Below are 17,768 nucleotides of genomic sequence, written 5' to 3' on the forward strand. Positions count from 1 at the left end.
CTCTCCCCCCCAAAAAACAACCACACAACCAAAACCACAGCAATCCAACAGGAAAAATTCAATAAAGAAATGCAAATAAGCAGTACTGGGAGTAAGGCAGAAAAAGAACAGCAGCTGACTAGCAATGAGACCATATTGCACCCTGTCTCTCTTAGGCTAACTCCCTACATACAGCTCTTTACATCTACTTATCACTCTGCCAATGACTGTTTATAACCATGTATTATAACATGGTTAATGCTAGTATTAATCCGGATAATTACACGCAGAAGATGTATTGCACAGTCCCAAATAGACTGTGCAGTAAGTTAAAACCAACACTCTCGCTGAGCGAGTTATCTGCCTCCTGTGCAGCATTCAAGAAGTAGCCATAAACCAGCGATGCCGTTCTCAAATGATCAAGGTGCAACAATTGATCAAGACCAGGTATTTGCAGCAGCAGAGCTATTGGAGCAGCTGCAGCTATTTATACACCAAACTCTTTGTGGGAGTATTATTTTGGGTGTGGAGACTGCCTACCCTTTGAGCAGGCCCTGAAAGGAGCCACCTGGGAACTGGAGCGCCAAATTAAGGCATGCAACACAATCAGCCTTCAGCACAACCTTTCCAGAGGACCGGGCAAACTGCAGGATATTTCATCACCTAGTAGGAAAGCTGAATATATCAGATAACCACTGTCAAGAGATCTGGCTTTCCCTTACTATCTACAGGATAGGTAGAAAGTATCTACAGCCCATATCCTACTTTGATCACTGACTTTCTGTGTGCCAGATATGTGTCTAACAGCTTACCGGGACAAACTGGACCTCTACAAAATCTCAGGGCTGAAAACCTTTAAACCTCGATCCTGCGTCATGGTGAGCCCATCGTACTTCAAGTTAGCATTTGAAAAACAGAAAAAGGAAAAGAAAAAAGTGGATTATCTCAGCGTCAGAGCAAAGCAATTAGCACTGTCAGCGCCCTCGGCACAGCATCCAGCACGAACTTGATCGCAGGAGAGAAGGCAGAAATGACCTCTGTGGAAAAATAAATTTCCGCAGATAGATCAGATCACTCAAATGAAAACTGAAAAAAAACACACACACACACACACAACAACAACACCTCTCGATTTGATGTCTATCTGGGTAGAAAGAAACTAGCTGAAGAGTTTGTTGATAACAGATGAGTAGAAAAATTGTTGTCACAATTCACTGGCATGAGCACCGGGAGGAAAAATCACCACAAAGAGCACAGACCTCCATCTATTACTCACTTAAACAACTCACTGCTCAGACAGCTCACTAGAAAATTTTGCCACTTAAAATACAGTATCATCAGGAAGCACTGAAGCTGCAAAACTAGTAAAATAGTAAGTATATACATAATGTCTGTTTCAACACATCAGGCTGTTTTGGAGCTTTATGTTCTAAATTTTTAAATATCTATAACCTGTCTTTGACAACAACCTCTTTTGCAATGTACGGTGAGCATTAATTTTATAGGGTGCCACGGCTGCCACAGAAGACTGAAGTCAGGGTTCAAAGAGAAGTGCAGCATAGCCAAATGGGATAAAAGGCCCAGCACAAGGCTCACAGCTCCCTGAATTTGTATTTGTGAAAACTTGGTATCATCACAGGAACGAAACACAAAAAATCCAAAATCTTCCATAAGTGGTTGTGTTTTGAAGTGGCTCACTAGGGCTCAGTCTCATTCAATCTGCTTTTAGAAATACTGCTGTGTATAGAAGAAAAAACAACCATCATCAAAGACAACCAATTCTAGGTTAATCAGTCTCATTTATGCCCCCAAACGCCTCTATCATTTCACCTGCTGCTTAAAAACCCACCAAGTTCCCCTTCATTGTGCTGCTCCTCCACTACTCTCCCGAGGGCCATCATCTTTTAATTACACTGGGAGCACCTTCAGTGGACTACAGCAGAAGGAATTACCACGCAAAATGCCATCACGTCGTCAGATCATTAAATACACACACACACAGACATATGTGCACAGGCAGCCAGGAGAGGTGCAGACAGTGAAGCCTCAGAGGTTCCTCAGCCTTTCCACTACAAGGAACTACAAAAGTTTTTTTTTTTTCCTTTGACATCTCAACCTCCTTGATGGGCTACACTGGAGCCTGAAGCTGGTCTATGTTTTTTGGAAGTGCACAGAATCGAACGCATTATTCCAGTTGAGACCTGACAGGGACAAAGCACAACAGGAAGATTATTTTACCTGTTCTGCCAGATAGGTTACCGGTCATAAATCCCAGGGCACAGTTTCCTTGACAAGAGCACGACTTGCTGACTCATCCTGGATTTGTGACCCTCCATAACATGCATCTCCTCTTCCACAAGACTGCTACAGTTGATCCCTGCCTATTGTGTGTTCACAGAGCCATGCTTTGCACTTATCCCTTCTGTGGGCATCTATTAACTCACACCCTTTAATCAAGACTTCCCAAATCCCTGTCTGTCTCCAGAACTGCCTGAAGCATTGCCCCGTTTTCCAACTCCTGAAAAATGTAGCACCAGTGACCACCATCATCATCCGAAGCACTGAGGATAGACTCCGGACAGGTCACTCTAAAAATCGCACTCTTCCAGTTTGACATAAACAAACAACATTTTAAGTTACCAGGGTATTATGACCCATTTAAAAACCCACTGCACTTTGACAGAAAACAATTATAATTTAAAAAATGGTAGCTTGAGCTGTGATAATGCAGGGCACGTGGCAGAAGACACTTGCTCAGGAGGATGCCTACAAGAGCACAATTGCTCCTCTAGGTAGAGGCAGCCTCTTGGCACCTTCATGTGTGTGAATCCTCACTTGTTCTTCCTTCCGCACCAGGTTTGCCTTTCTTCGAGACAAGTTGTTCCTTAATCGTTTTTAAGTTTTTATCTCTAAGAACCAGCTTTCTTTCACCTCTGCAAAGTGTTTCTTCTTTAATGATTACACTTTCTTCCTTCCTATTCTTCTCGCCTCTCCTTTTGGGAAGTTCACATGCAAGTTTTAACTTTATTCTAGTTAATACTTACATTGGTTTCAATGGAAATCACCCCTGAAATGAAATGAAAGCACATGCAGAAGTGCTCACAGGCGTAAAGCCTTTGTTATATTAATTTGTTTACTTCGTTTGCTTTCCTCTCATTTCCCTTCAAATTTAAAAAGTTTAGGAAAAACAATCCACCAACAGTTTTTGTACATTTTGAAATTTACAGAACTTCGGAACAACAACAACAACAAAAAAGTGATGCATTTGCCAAAGACACAAAGCCCACATCTCCTTATACTATGCTGTTTCTGTTCCTATGCTTATCTTGCTAAACATTTATTTCCATCTGATGACAAGCCCCAGCCTCCATTGGGCTGAGGCATAAGGACAACTGTACTGACACGAAATAATGGTCCCTAAGACCCATGCTCCTGCCCCAGACACCAGGCAGCAGTGAATGGCTGGCTGAAATCTATACGCACCCGTACAATGCTGCTTTCTTTCGTGCACGCTGCCAGCTTCCAGAGGCCATACGTTAGGGATTTTCTGCGACAGAGATCTTTGTGTTTAAGTAGCTCTTCATGAACTTTTCCTGCACGGATTTGTACAGCACCCTCTGGAGACCGCTTCTGTTTTGGTATTCACAACGCTCTTCTGCATCTACGCCCACAGACCACTAAAGCACACAACTGCACTGGGATTCTCCGAGTGGTTTGGGTTTTTAATTTATTTTATTTTGGCTTCTATATTGTGTGACTAAAAACCAACCAAAACACATTTATAGGAGAAAAAAAAAAGTCAAGCTTTATGGTTTTTGGAAAACACAATGTACAGTGGTCACAGTTATGCTTTCCTCTTTACAAAGAAAACAAGCAACATCACTGTGACATATTCTTATCTTTTAAGCATATAATCTGCAATAAACGTAATGAAGTCCAAGGAATTCCTATTTTATCACCTCCATGTAAAGTTATAACTAATACATTTTTAAGAACAACACCTGTAACGCAAAAAAAGAGCTGCATTCACGTTTGCCCAGTACTACCCAAGGGTTGTAATAGCTGCTGTGATATTGGAGGCACAACGAGCATGGACCAGGTGTAAATCAAAGTGGGAATTCTTACAGATATCCTCAAGAAATCTGCAATTTCAAGAGATTCTACGTAAAAGGGAGCTGAGGAAAATCCTCAAATTTACACAACAGCTCCCTTGCATATTTGGTATCAATGGAAGGAGCACATTCCTTTAAACACATCACTAAGTACCTGCCAGGGCTGTTGTTCCTCCGATACAACGATTCTGCCTGTAATCCCTCTACAGCAAGGACTTTCTAGCTTCTGCCCGCTAGTTTTACAGAACTGATGCGTTTCACTTGCTTTGGAGGTCTAACACCACCATGGTAGCTCTTTTTCCTCAAAGCTCCAACATTAGACAAAATTTAAAGTGTAGCCCACTTCAAGGGAGATGAGACTAGAAGCATTTGCACACTCTTAAGCGTTCCAAAAATTAAATTGCTTTAAAGAGACTAAGTACATATTCAGATCTGTACATGTAATTAAAAAAAAATCCTTCTATTCATTTTCACTACTTCATTTTCCTCCTCCCCTCAAGCACTTCTGGGTCTGAGGTAAGAATGCACTAAGGAATTCAGGACATCTTATCCATGCACTTTACATGATGGAATTTCCTGCTCTCCTTTGCCATCAGATCACTTCTTCCTTACCTTTTTTTTTGCAATTACAAAGGACACCTGTGCTACAAATCATGCCTGCTCCCTTCCCTCTCTTGCAGAGGAACTCTCAGTTATCTCAGATGGCGAAGGAGAGACTTTATCTTTGCAAACACCTGGCCAAGTTGCCACGTGACTCTTGAGTCAGCCTCAACATGCGGTTATTCAGCGATCCACTGCTCATTTACATGTCACAAGTCCTTTGAGTTCCTACTGGAGGCTATCACCCCCTGGTACCAACATGCTCCACCTGAATAAATGCTAAAGTTCAATTACTTCATCATTATTCCTGTAATAGACAAAGTTACTGCCTTGTTCTAAATGCAAAATTGAGGGAGAAAAGACGTATGACCCTACACTCAAAACAGCTTGACCACACATTCAAAACAATTTGTGCAAAACTCCCTTGGGTAGTAGGAATGATACACCTGTGCATACTATTCCCAAACGTGACCACAGTTTTAGGTCTGATTTACCAAGATTCCCAAACTGTCCTGCAGCTGTCTAGTCCCACAGGTGCTGAGGAGAAACTGAAAGAAATCAGGTTGATCATCCACTGGGACCGGGCGCACAGCTCCTGTCACTAGGAAAGATATGAGGGAAGAACAATACCTGGAGAAGAGTAACTGTCTCAATACGCTGGTCTCACCCTTAAAAACACCTTTTTGAAGTCAGCAGGACATAATTTCTGTCCCAAAGCGATCTGAAACCATGCAATCTATAGAAATATGTTTACAAAGATGCACAGGGAAAGCAGGAAATTTCTTGGGGTCCAAGCATGACTGATTGACTTTCTTAGAGCACCACAGGCTATTCCGGATTCTGTCATACAAGGAAATGTGCCACAGTATCTGTAATGTGTGTCTCTCATTTGAAACCTGGTGGAAAAGCTAAAGGTCTCAAAATGCCACATTTCCTAAAAGCTAGTGAAAATATACTATATGCATGTGTCTATATACATATTTATGTATGTGTGTGTATATACACACTGATAAACCAAAACGCAGAACTATACTGGTACCCTTCACTGTGAGAAGGCTGATCCACATCTAGTGTTGCCTTTCAGAGAACTCACAGGAAAAGAGGACACAAATAACAGAAAAATAGGGAATCTCCAGTTTATACTTTATTACGCCTCAAGGAATCTGAGCAGGAGAGAGAAATTCATTGGGAAACGAGCTTCATCTGTTCTGCCATCCACAGAACAACTTGTCTCCATTATGGATAAATTTGTAAGAGACCCAGTCCCTCATTAATAATACCATGGACTATTTTCCCATCGGAGCTGTGTTACTCTCATTCTTCCTCATTTGAAAAGAATTTGTCTTTTTAAAACTGTTTACTGCAGTAGCTGAACAGAGCAGAGAGAAGCAGCAAACGTAACGAAGCAGCTCTCCACAGACCATAGCTTCAGGGAAGTGCTAGGAACATACCTATCTCTAAATGTAAGCAAATAGGCCAAGCGCTTCTAAAAAAATAATAAAAATAAGCATTAATATAAAATTACAAAGAAAAGAAAAGAAAAAAAAAAGAGCAAGTGAACTGAACAATATCCATTTCAGATTCTCATTAAATAACCCCCTATTTCTTCCATCTTGCCCATTGTTTTACGCCTTGCGGTTTGGATTCCTGGGGGCAGTTTGTATGAAGTGGTCTCAGACATTCCTCAGCGTGATGTTCTAAGAAATCGTTCTTGCCCAAGCGCTCTCTTCTGCAGATTTCTAGCACTATTGAGGAAGCACTAAGGAACAAGCCCAGCCTTGTTATTCAAGGCAAGCTACCGAACCTAAGATTCTCCCCACTAACCCTGCACCTTTTACAGCTGCCATGAAGACAACCTCCTTTAACATCTCGATCAGGGGAGGCAGTTCAGTTTTCCTTGCCACTCCTACTTCACACAGCCTGTTTACCCCACAAAGTGCTTTTATTGTACTTTATCTGTATAGGTCAAGCTGATCTTGAGCAGAGGAAGAAGCAAATGAAAACACATGCTGCTAGGAAGAATCCTAGCCAGTTTTCCAAGTTTCAAATTCATCTCCTTGTTTCTTCTCAACTCCACAAAGTTACCAGGAAAACCTACATTATGCTAACAGAGCAATGGCCTCTAGTTCCTTTACGCTCTTGCACATACAAGAATCCAGACGTGCAGTTCTGCAGCAGGATGCAGACTCCCAATGTCAAAGCTCACATAAAACTGAAAAAAAATAAAAATGAAGAGGCAACCCAACCTCTTTTGCTGGCACTACTGTACTTTGGTGTTTCCCTGTTAGTGAATAAACCCTCAGGCTTAAGGGAGAGACAGCCTGACAGCCTAGGCACGCTCACTTTCAGAGCGCTGCACAGACACATTCAGAAGCTGAAGCTGTCAAGTGATGCTGCACAAAGACAGAGAAGCAGCAGCTAAAGCTCAGACAGCTTCAACTGGCACTGAAGGAATTTGACAGAGTATACAAACTACAGAAGTAATGATGGTTATGTTGTGGCAGGTGAAAATGAACACACGTGGAATAATGAACATAAAGTCTATGAATCACAAGACACAAACTCCATGCAATCTCATGGAAAGAAACAGTAGCCATTGGAATATATCAATAAAATAAAATAAAATGCTGATGGGGTTTTAAAGGGAACTTGAGATTTGAAACTGCAAACGTCAACCAGATGCGTAATTTTCAAATCTAGATTCTAAAAGCTTCCCCGCTCAGCAATAAAAGAACATGCACACAATGATGGTCAATGCAAATCCTACAACCACGTCTTCGAGACAAGTTTTTATGATTGTCTAGGGGTGGGGAGTGGGGAACAACAGTAAAAGTAAATTAATTTATGTGGTAGGAGTGTGGAATTCAGTGCAGGTAAGTGTGCTCCAGAAAATGCTTTCATGTAAGGTTTCAACCAAAGCCCTGTGAATTCAATCAACGGAAGATTTTCCTTCCACTTTTAATAAATTCTAGATCATACCTTTTGATAGGGAGAGGAGTAGGCTATGAAGAAGCAAGGACAAAACACTGGCTGGGAATAACTGGATTATTCCTGTACTATCAATGTGCTGTAGATTAGGCAGTTTGAAAGAAGAGACGGAGAAGAGGAAATTTATTGAGAAGGGAACCTGATTTTTAATGAACACTCTGCTATTTCTTCAGAAACGGGGAAAGGTCTAATCTCTCTCTCATTTACGGTAAGCTTATGCATTCTCTTTTCCTCTATTTCCGCTCTCCACAGTCTAGTCTGCAGGCCGTATTTCCCCATTTCACTTAAGAGAAATTTCAACCAGTCAAGAACTGAAATGAAAAATCACTCAATAATCTAAGAGAGTTGTAGCCTTTTTTTCAGCCACTTGAAGTGCTTATTACTACACCAATAAAGCTGCAGCAAACTAAGAAGTGATTGAAAATACTGCTCTACGGTGTTCTTTACTTGGTACAAATATTCATAAAAACCTGTTATTGATGTACAAAATACGACCTTTTTTTTTTTTTCTTCAAGAAAACAACACACATTCCCTTAGGAATAATTCTAATATCTTCAAAACAGAACTTTACAAGGCTTTTAAAAATAAATAATAACAGTCACACAGAAAAAAAAAAATCATACCTATTCCAAATATATGAAAGAGAAGAAAAATATACACAGAAAGTGAATGCATTCGAAGTTTTGTGAAGAGAACCATCTACCCAAAAATGTTTTCTCAAGTTCTTCTATTACAAATTGAAAGATAGCAATGGTATTTTAAACAAAAATAAAGCAACAACATACTTTTCAAACAAATGTCTTCCAACTTCAGCATCTACTGCACTCAGTGGATCGTCCAAAAGATAGATGTCTGCATCTTGATACACGGCTCTACAAGGTTTAAAGAAAAGTCAGCGTCACAAGATCTTAAGTGCCACCAAAGTCTGTCAACTTGTACATTTTAGGAACAACAAAAATACTAGCCTGGCCAGATTTACACGGGCCTTCTGTCCCCCACTCAGTGTAGCTCCACGATCTCCTATGACTGTTAGGTCACCATCTGCTAGTAATTCCAAGTCCTGTGGACATAAAGAACAGGCAGCAAGCATTTCTTAAATCATTTTAACCTCCAACAAACCTGGTTCAACGTAACATTTTCTTATTTAAATAGTACTGTTTAAGGTATCACCTCACATTAAAATACAAGAACTCATACGGGATGAAATATCCACAGTTAATTTATGACTTCGTACCTTCAGCAAAAGATAACTAAGAAAGCAGGAAAAATAGGTGAGATCTTAAAGTTCATTTTTTCAACAGGTTTGCCAGAGGAAAATGCACTACTATTCTTAGTGTTATATTGATTAATTTATGGGGCTTGGGACTATGAGTGAGAGAACAAAATTATACAGTGCTCTGTGTTATACTACTGTATTTCCTCTTCAGGAAATATGAAAGTTTTATACCGAGCTACAAAACGTATCCACAACTTCTGTAAGATACATAAATTTGAAACAAAACTATAAAAGCAAATCTACCATCAAATATGAAGGCTTTTTTTTTTTTTTTAATGCAGTTTGCTGTCTGTTAAAGTCACTAAAACCTTAAGTTTAGACAACAGCCTACGACTGAATATCAGTAGAAGATGTTAAAACTCTACCTACTATGTATAAAAACCTTGCAAAAAAATTTCATCACGGTAACCATCTGCTTTTCACCTGTGTTGCTGCTGACAGGAATATTATAACATGCTGCATAAAACCTTTTTAGCTGCCAAGCAAAATGTCTGTTTCTTGACAAATCTGGCTTAATCCTCTTCTATATCTCATGTCACAAACTCCTTTACACACAGACCTTTCAAAAATATTTTTTCATAAAACTACTTGGGCTCAGGAAGTTATCCAATACATAGCACTAAGGTTCTTTTGATAGCCGTTAGCAATGCATAATACATGATATACATGAGTTTTTTAAAAAAAGCATAAAGGATATTTGCAAAATGAAAGTCACAAATGGTGCTAGTTTGATCATTTGTTTTTCCACATTTTTTTACATCTACACATGTATCTACCATAACATCAATGAATGGGGTAAAACATGATTATGAAATTAAATAATTGGGAACAGCTTTTTCCAAACGTGACAGAACTTCACATAAACGACATCCCCCTCTAGTGAAAGTTTTGGGAATTACAAGAGTGTCCTTACACGTGAATGTCAAAAATGATGCACAAATCCTATCACTTAACAGAAATGTATCTCCCATTACACTAATAAAAATCCATTCTGTGTATTATATATTACAGCACATACCACTAGACTGCAAGAACACGAAGGAAACGATAAAGATTGTGAAAATAAAACAGAGAAAATAAAAAACATACCTTTTTAAGAGCACAGACTTTTAAAACTTTTTCGTATTTTTCTTTCTCATATTCCTTGTCAAACAGTATATTACTTCTTACTGTACCAGAAAACACCCAAGGCTGCTGAGAAACGTAAGCGATTCTTCCAGTAACATTTATCAAACCTTTGTCTTTAGGCAGCTCACCAAGCACAGCACTTAAGAGTGAAGACTGGAAAAGATTGAAAAATAAAAAATGTAAAGTTTGATTGCATTGAAGACACCATGGAAACTAAGAAGTACTTATTGTCATGATGGCCTACTTCACCCTGTCACTCAAGCCACTCTAATTGTATAAATGTACTAGTACCCTTTACATGCTGTCTAGAAGTAAAACACGCAGTACTGGTTAACTTTGAACCATCTCCTCCCCACTCACAGACCATCTGCTTTCCTTGAATGACAGTACCTCAATGTAAAGTGTATCTTTATACACAAAAAACCTTCACATTTTCAAGTTTTAGACATGTTTAAGAGACTCAAAAACCCCACAGAATGGAGTAAGCATCGAGACTTACTTTTCCAGCTCCTACAGGCCCAATCACAGCCAGCAATTCCCCTCGTCTAACAGTAAATGAAAGTTGCTGAAGTGCTGGGGTTTCTAAACTCTGTGGATTTAAGAAAAAGTCACGCTTAATCAGTATGAAATACACATCAACAAAATAACTCTTTAGAAACAGAGAACAATGCACATAAGTGACTCTAAATCAGCAACCCATATGACAACTGTATTTTCAGACACACTGCTTACCTCTTCAGTAATTCACACAGACCTCTGAAATGCATTGATCCTTAACCCTAAACAAGTAATTGACAAAACTGAGTTCAGGGAATGAGGAAACTAAAGGCAGTAGCAGAAGTACTTGCTCCGAGCCCACACCTCCAGGCTGCAGCTCAACACAGAGCTGGGATGGCAGCCTCAGTAACAGGAGGTCTCAGCTGGACATTTCCATGGCATTCACCAACCTGGCCCCACACGTCCAGCTCCACCTCTTACCAGCTGTAAGAGGGAGAGTTTTTGAAGTTCTTTTACAGCCTGGGAAAGCTAGGTCTGTGCTTGCTCTCAAGGCTGCATCCAAAGTCAAAACAGGAAAGTACCATTTGCTTTGACACAGCTTCGTCTCACGCATCTTGGAGGCCTCTGTCAGACAACACTGCATACTATTTGTGTGGAAATACATGACCTTGAATTCTTTGTTCAATAGTCCTTACTAATATGCCTATCCTTTATGTTACACCACTGGTAAGAGTTTATTTCTCAACATATTTTGCACCTCTCCTACCAAGGTGTGATTGTAAAAATCATAGAACCATGGAACGCTCTGTGCTAGAAGGGGCCTTAAAGATCACCCAGTCCCACCCCCTGCCATGGGCAGGGACACCTCCCACCAGCCCAGGCTGCCCACAGCCCCATCCAGCCTGGCCTTGAGCACCTCCAGGGCTGGGGCACCCACAGCTTCTCTGGGCAGCCTGTGCCAGGCCCTCACCACCCTCTGAGGGAAGAATTTATTCCTGATATGTAGTCTCAACGTACCCTTCTTTAGTTTAAAGCCATTAGTCCAGTCCTATCACAACACTCCCTGACAAAGAGTCCCCCTCCAGCTTTCTTACAGGTTCCCTTTAGGCACTGGAAGGCCACTATAAGGTCTCCCCAGGGCCTTCTCTTCTCCAGGCTGAACAACCCCAACTCCCTCAGCCTGTCCCCATAGGAGAGGTGCTCCAGCCCTCTGAGCATCCTCGTGGCCCTCCTCTGGACTCCCTCTAATACGTCCATGTCCTTCTTGTGCTGGGGGCCCCAGAGCCGAATGCAGCACTCCAGGTGGGGTCTCACAAGAGCAGAGGGGCACAATCCCCTCCCTCGTCCCACTGGACATCCTGCTTTTGATGCAGCCCAGGACACGGCTGGATTTCTGGGCTGCAAGCACACATTACCAGCTCACACTGAGTTTCTCATCGACCAACACCTTCAAGTCCTTCTCCTGAGGGCTGCTCTCAATCCACTCATCACCCAGCCTGTATACATTTTTGGGATTGCCTCAGCCTAGGTGCAGGACCTTGCACTTGGCCTTGTTGAACCACAGGAGGTTCACACAGGCCCACCTCTCAAGCCTGTCCAGGTCCCTCTGGGTGGCATCCCTTCCCTCCAGCTTCCTGACCGCGCCACTCAGCTTGGTGTCACCGGCAAACCCACTGAGGGCACACTCAATCCCTCTGTCCAGCTCACCAACAAAGATGTTGAACAGCACCAGGCCCCAGTACTGACTTCTGAGGAAGACCACTTGTCACTAGTCTCCACCTGGACATCCTGCCATTGATCACAGCTCTTTGAGTGTGAGCATCCAGAAAATTCCTTATCCACTGAGTGGTCCATCCTTCTAATTCACATCTCTCCAACTTAGAAACAAGGATGTCACGTGGGACAGTTTCAAATCCTTTGCACAAGTCCAGGTAGATAGATGACATCAGTTGCTCCTTTATCCGTGATGTACCTATGGAAGCATTTCTTTTTGCCCTTGACGTCTTTGGCCAGATTTAATTCTAACAGGGCTTTAGCTTTCTTTCATAACCTGATCCCTGGCTGCTCGGACGATATCTCTTTATTCCTCACTGGCTACCTGTGCTTGCTTCCACCCTCTGTTGGCTCCCTTTTTGTTTTTGACCTTGGCCAGGAGCTCCTTGTTCAGCCATGCAGCCTCCTGGTGTTTCTTCCTGACTTCCTTTTTGTTGGGATGCATCGCTCTTGAGTTTGGAGGAGGTCACCCATGAGTATTACCCAGCTTTCTTGAGCCCCTCTTCCCCCCGGGGCTTTATCCCACAGTACTCTGCCAAGCAGATCCCTGAGGAGGCCAAGGTCTGCTCTCCTGTAATCCAAGGTAGTGAGCTCAACCATGTAGAGAAAGACGTTAACACTGACACACTCCAGGAACCTTCTGGTTTGCTTATGCCCTGCTGTGTTGTCCCTCCAACAGATATCGGGGTGGTTGAAGTCCTCCTCTATGAGGACCAGAGCTTATGAGAACGTGAGGTTGCTCCTATCAGCCTGTAGAGGATCTCACTTGTTCAGTCTTCCTGGTGAGTGTCCTGTAGCAGACCCCCACTCTAATGTCACCCGTCCCAGCCCTCCCTTTAATCCTGACACATAAATCCTGCCAGCTCCTCATCCACCCCCAGGTGGAGCTCCATGCAGCTGGTCATTGACAGACGGTGGCACCCCCTCCTCATCCCCTCTATTTCTTAGGAAAAGGAAGGATCCTCATGTCTTTAATAGCTATTGTAAGCCTCATAGCTAAGGGTCTGGTGCAGCTCCTTCTCATTAAAGCAAAAATCCCTTGTAACAGGATCTGCCCTTACGTGCATCTGAGGCTGCCATAAGTGTGACTGACACTACAACGCAAACAGCAAAATACTAGCATAAAAAAAAAAAAAAGAGCTGGATATTGCTAGTATTTCTATTAAACAACCACATTAAAGCCCAGCTCTAAAATTCAGAAGAAGGGCACAACGGCCCCTCCAAACTACTGACAGGCTGCTTAATTAAAGTCTCCAGCCACCCTCTGACGTGAGGGAGGCTGAGTAAGGCTGTCACCTGTCCCTGCAAGGAAGCTGCCCGGTGACCCAGCTCTGGGACTGCCGAAGGGGAAGGTTGTTTCAAATGATCTGGGAGAGACGTGGTTGCGGTATCCATCCCACCTGTGACAGCTAGACTGACACACACGTGCCTCCTCAGGCCAGGAGAAATGCTCGGTGAAGCAGGAGGGTCCTCAGAGCCCAGTGGCACACATCCCATCACAGCTGCCAGCTCTCTGTATGAAATCAGCGTCATGCTGCAAGAACCCAAAGCTGTGTGTGCTGTGCCATCCCGCACACCTACTGTTGTTGCTGCTGTTATCCATCCCCACGAGGTGGCAGCAACAGGGATCTTTTCTTTTTTTCCACACCATCAGCATTTTGCCATGAACGTGCTTTCTCAGCCTAGAGTGCACGCACGGGCACGGTTCAGGTACTGAACTGGAGGTAAGGTCGGGAGAACTCCACTAGCTGGTGGCAGCCAATGCATTTTTTATTGCAAGGTTTGTAGGATGAGAAACTATCTTTTAATAAATTGATCTGAAAAATCGATTTTACTTAGAAGAAAGTACTTAGAAAAGTAAATAAGCTTTTCCACACACCCCTCCACAGCCCCTCTTCAGACCTCTTGATGTTGTTTCTGTATTCACAAGAGAGCAAGGGGACTTCCACCCATGCCAAGGTTTTCAAAACAAAATACTGTAAGATCCTACGAGTAACGTTAGAAAAACATCAAAATAAAAGTTTTTAAATTACCAAATTATTATATATTAAAGCAGTACTCTAAGATGTCACAGACCCTACAGAGAAGCGGTAACGCAAGCAAAAAGCACGGCCACAAGGGCATGGTATTTCTGCAAAATAGCACTCCTCATAATGAAAGGCAGTTTGTTCTATTTTTAGGCAGCGAGGCACTAAAATTAGAGCCCAGACTGATGTTACAGCTAAGTTCACCTGACAGCTAATTGCCACCAAATGTCCCAGCTCCCCTGCGCCCTGTCAGCTACCCATGTCTGTCACCTCCCTTCTGCTGCTGCTTCTCCTGGCCTGACCTTGCAGATGGGTTGTTGTTCACAGGACTCAGCTGTCAGAAAACAAATCACAGAAAAAGCGTTTCATTGCTTTATCCCTGTGAACAGGCTCACCATGGGGTCACACATCACACATCATCGCCAACACAAGGCAGGGAACAGGGGCACAGAGCGGGAGGACAGAAAGATACAGGACTGATCCCTTCAGCGGCAGCAACTCCTTCAGTGAGCCTGGGCAGACCTCACACCCTGCGGCCGAATGAAAGAAGTAATTCATCCCTTCTAAGGGCTTCAGAGCTGATCTGTTACACAGAAGTACTACACTGCTTAAGCTCTTCATTTGAGCAACTAAAATTACAAGGGGTACATTTGGCCTCTGTTCAAATTCCTGAATTTTCAAGTTTTTCACTTGAAAAGCAGACAGACCGTTCTGTAAACTAAAGGCACGTCAGGAAAAAACCCGTATCGAAGAGTCCCCAGTCCCATGCTGCTATCAGACCAGCCTGTGGAACTCAGATAAGACTTGCCTCGGTAAAACAAGAGTGTGACCGTGAATTAATTGGTTTTATTTATCTTTTGATAAACTGTAATACACCATGTTAAGTTGTTTTCCTAAAACTCTATCTAATAATCCCTTTTTTACTTCCAGTGATTTTGGATTTGTGGGTTGTTGTGGATTTTTTTGTTTTGTTTTGGTTTTTTTAAGTACCTATTTGGACTCATAATCTTTAAAAATAAAATAAAAATATAATCCAATCCAGCTGTATGGTTGCTATACAGAGAGCCAAAGAGTCATGAGAAACCCAGATACAGCAGCAGCAGGCTGAATTGGTTACTTGACAAAGCATAGCATATTTTTATTATTCCTTTTATAACTTCTCTCTCACAGAACTCTTCCATCTTTCCAGTTAGAAACTCCATAAAATTATTTTGCCTTATTGTAGAAGTGTGTAAGAGAAATGTTCTGAACTGCTGGTATAGTTCCAGGAGAACTATTCTTCTGCTTTGCACATTTCACTTAAATATCAAAATGAAAATTACATTAAGTTTTCTTTTCTTTTTTTTTTTAAACCAAAAGGAATCTAGTTAATTCCAGCCATGCTATTCAACTTCACCTAATATAAATAACTCCTGAAAAACCCAAAGGTGTTCTACAGACATATTATGCAACCATTTCCTATAGATTGTTAGCAGTGGTATAATATTGGTTTGGGGAGAAAACAAAGGCTGAGAAATACATTCCACCCTGCATCAGAACGCATTCACTATTAAGTATTCCACGTCACTTAATTAAGAAGTTTGGTCAATGTCTCAGAAAGAATTCATGTCACAGAGAAGCTCTGAGAAAGTAAAGCATAATAACGTAGCAATTTAGTTCTATAGCTGAGTAGTATTGTAAGGTGGATCCTCTCATATATTTTCACACTTTATCTTCCTTGGGACACAGCACATGTGAGGGGAGGAGGGTGTATAAGGGGAGATCCGTGAGATGTCTTATTTGCATTACATTTATATGCAAAACTCATTTTTAGAGCTTCCAGCGTTTCTGATGGAGACTGAAGCTTCCCTTGCGCAAGGACACTGGCAGCTCATAATAACTCCAGCAACTCACCACAAATTGCTGCTTCTCGTAACAACTGTATTTTTAAAAAACAGAATCAACACTTGCCTCTCTTGGAGAAAAGGATACATAACAGATTTATCACCTCCGTATTGTCCCTTTTCTAGTCATTTTGGTGGCTTTGGCATATTTTAAGAACGAACAATTTGCAGCTGAACAACCTCAATTAAAACACATAGAGTAACAAGTTCTTGGAGATTCGTCCCTAAAGCTTTCAAATCTGTTACATGAAGTATAATATTGTACTGCTTCTACACTAACGAACCGGTCAGCATTCAGTTCACAGGAAAAAAACAACAAAAAAAACACATCATACACTAAGGCCTGCTGTACTGTGCTGTCTGTCCTTAATTCCAATTTAAACATCTAAGCTGCAGTACGATGCTGTTAAATGAGATATTTTCCCATAGAAACGTACAGATTTTCATTTAGTATAAAATTCAAGAGCAGCTACTTCTAAGATGCACTTGATACTGTTTTAAACCTATTCAACAGAGGTAGTTTAACATACTAAAAGGTTTCTCCTGCACCAATACAAAGCAACAGCACACCATACAGAGACATACTGCTTTGTAGGCTCAACATGCCTGCAGCACCAGTACGCCCTTAACATTTAGTAGAAGTTTACCTTATCCCAATAGCAAGTCAAGTCCTGAACATGAAGAATGACATTGTCATTACTACCGTGCAGCTGGGGCTTGAAGTGTGAGACCTCATCAAGTATCAGGAAGTTCTGCAATAAAAGAAAAGGTCGGGTTACTGATGTGAGACTGGGAATGAGAAAGGAAGCCAAACACATGTTTTTCTAAGCAGCATACAACATGTTATTGATGAAAAAATAAACACACCGATAAAGGAATTCCAAAGCAATGCAAAACCCATTCAAACAATGCACCTCTAAGAGCTAACTATCCCAGAGATCACCCAGAAGTGCAGATTTCACAGCGTGACAGTACTGTGGAACTCTACCAGCAACCTGCTCAATAACAAAAAAATCCCGAAGCAGATAGAACTAAAAATAATAATAATAATAATAATAAAAATTCAGGGATAACAGTTACAAGTTGGAGACAAAAGACAGAACAATTCTATCATGATTTGAATCATCGACCATGAAGACCTGAAATAGGCCTCTAGCACACAACATTTTGAGAGAAGACAAGTAGTTAACACGTACTGAATGGCCTGCAGACACGAGAGTAATGCTGAAGACTTATGAAAGTCAGTAACTATGAGGAAACGGAATAAAGTTGACAAAGGGGGCACAAACAGCACTGTGATGTGTTAGCAGGCACAAGGGACCTTGCTCAAAATTCAGCTGGTATCACTTAAGACACCTGCAAGCAGTCAAACGTTTTCCTGCAGCCTCCAAACTCAGTGCACATCCACATCTCCACCAAACGGCAAAGCAAGTCTGAACTCTGGCCAGGTGAGCACTGCTGGGCCCTGTTTTAGGTACCTGCAAACGTTACGTGTGAAAGAGA

General features: G+C 41.8%; 1 protein-coding gene across 2 annotated transcripts in view; it reads right to left on the reverse strand.

Annotated features, from left to right (window-relative positions):
* ABCC4 (ATP binding cassette subfamily C member 4 (PEL blood group)) overlaps positions 1-17,768 on the reverse strand; it is a 148,625-nt gene that overhangs the window by 103,973 nt on the left and 26,884 nt on the right. For both annotated transcript variants that reach the window (XM_084282236.1, XM_084282237.1), the window contains 5 exons: positions 16,913-17,017; positions 10,584-10,673; positions 10,046-10,237; positions 8,646-8,740; positions 8,466-8,552 (listed from right to left, as the gene is read on the reverse strand). In XM_084282236.1, coding sequence (XP_084138362.1) covers positions 8,466-8,552; positions 8,646-8,740; positions 10,046-10,237; positions 10,584-10,673; positions 16,913-17,017 — 569 coding nt within the window. The remainder of the gene's footprint in view (positions 1-8,465; positions 8,553-8,645; positions 8,741-10,045; positions 10,238-10,583; positions 10,674-16,912; positions 17,018-17,768) is intronic.

The sequence above is a fragment of the Netta rufina genome (assembly GCF_964035555.1).
Source record: "Netta rufina genome assembly, chromosome: 1".
NCBI lineage: Eukaryota > Metazoa > Chordata > Aves > Anseriformes > Anatidae > Netta > Netta rufina.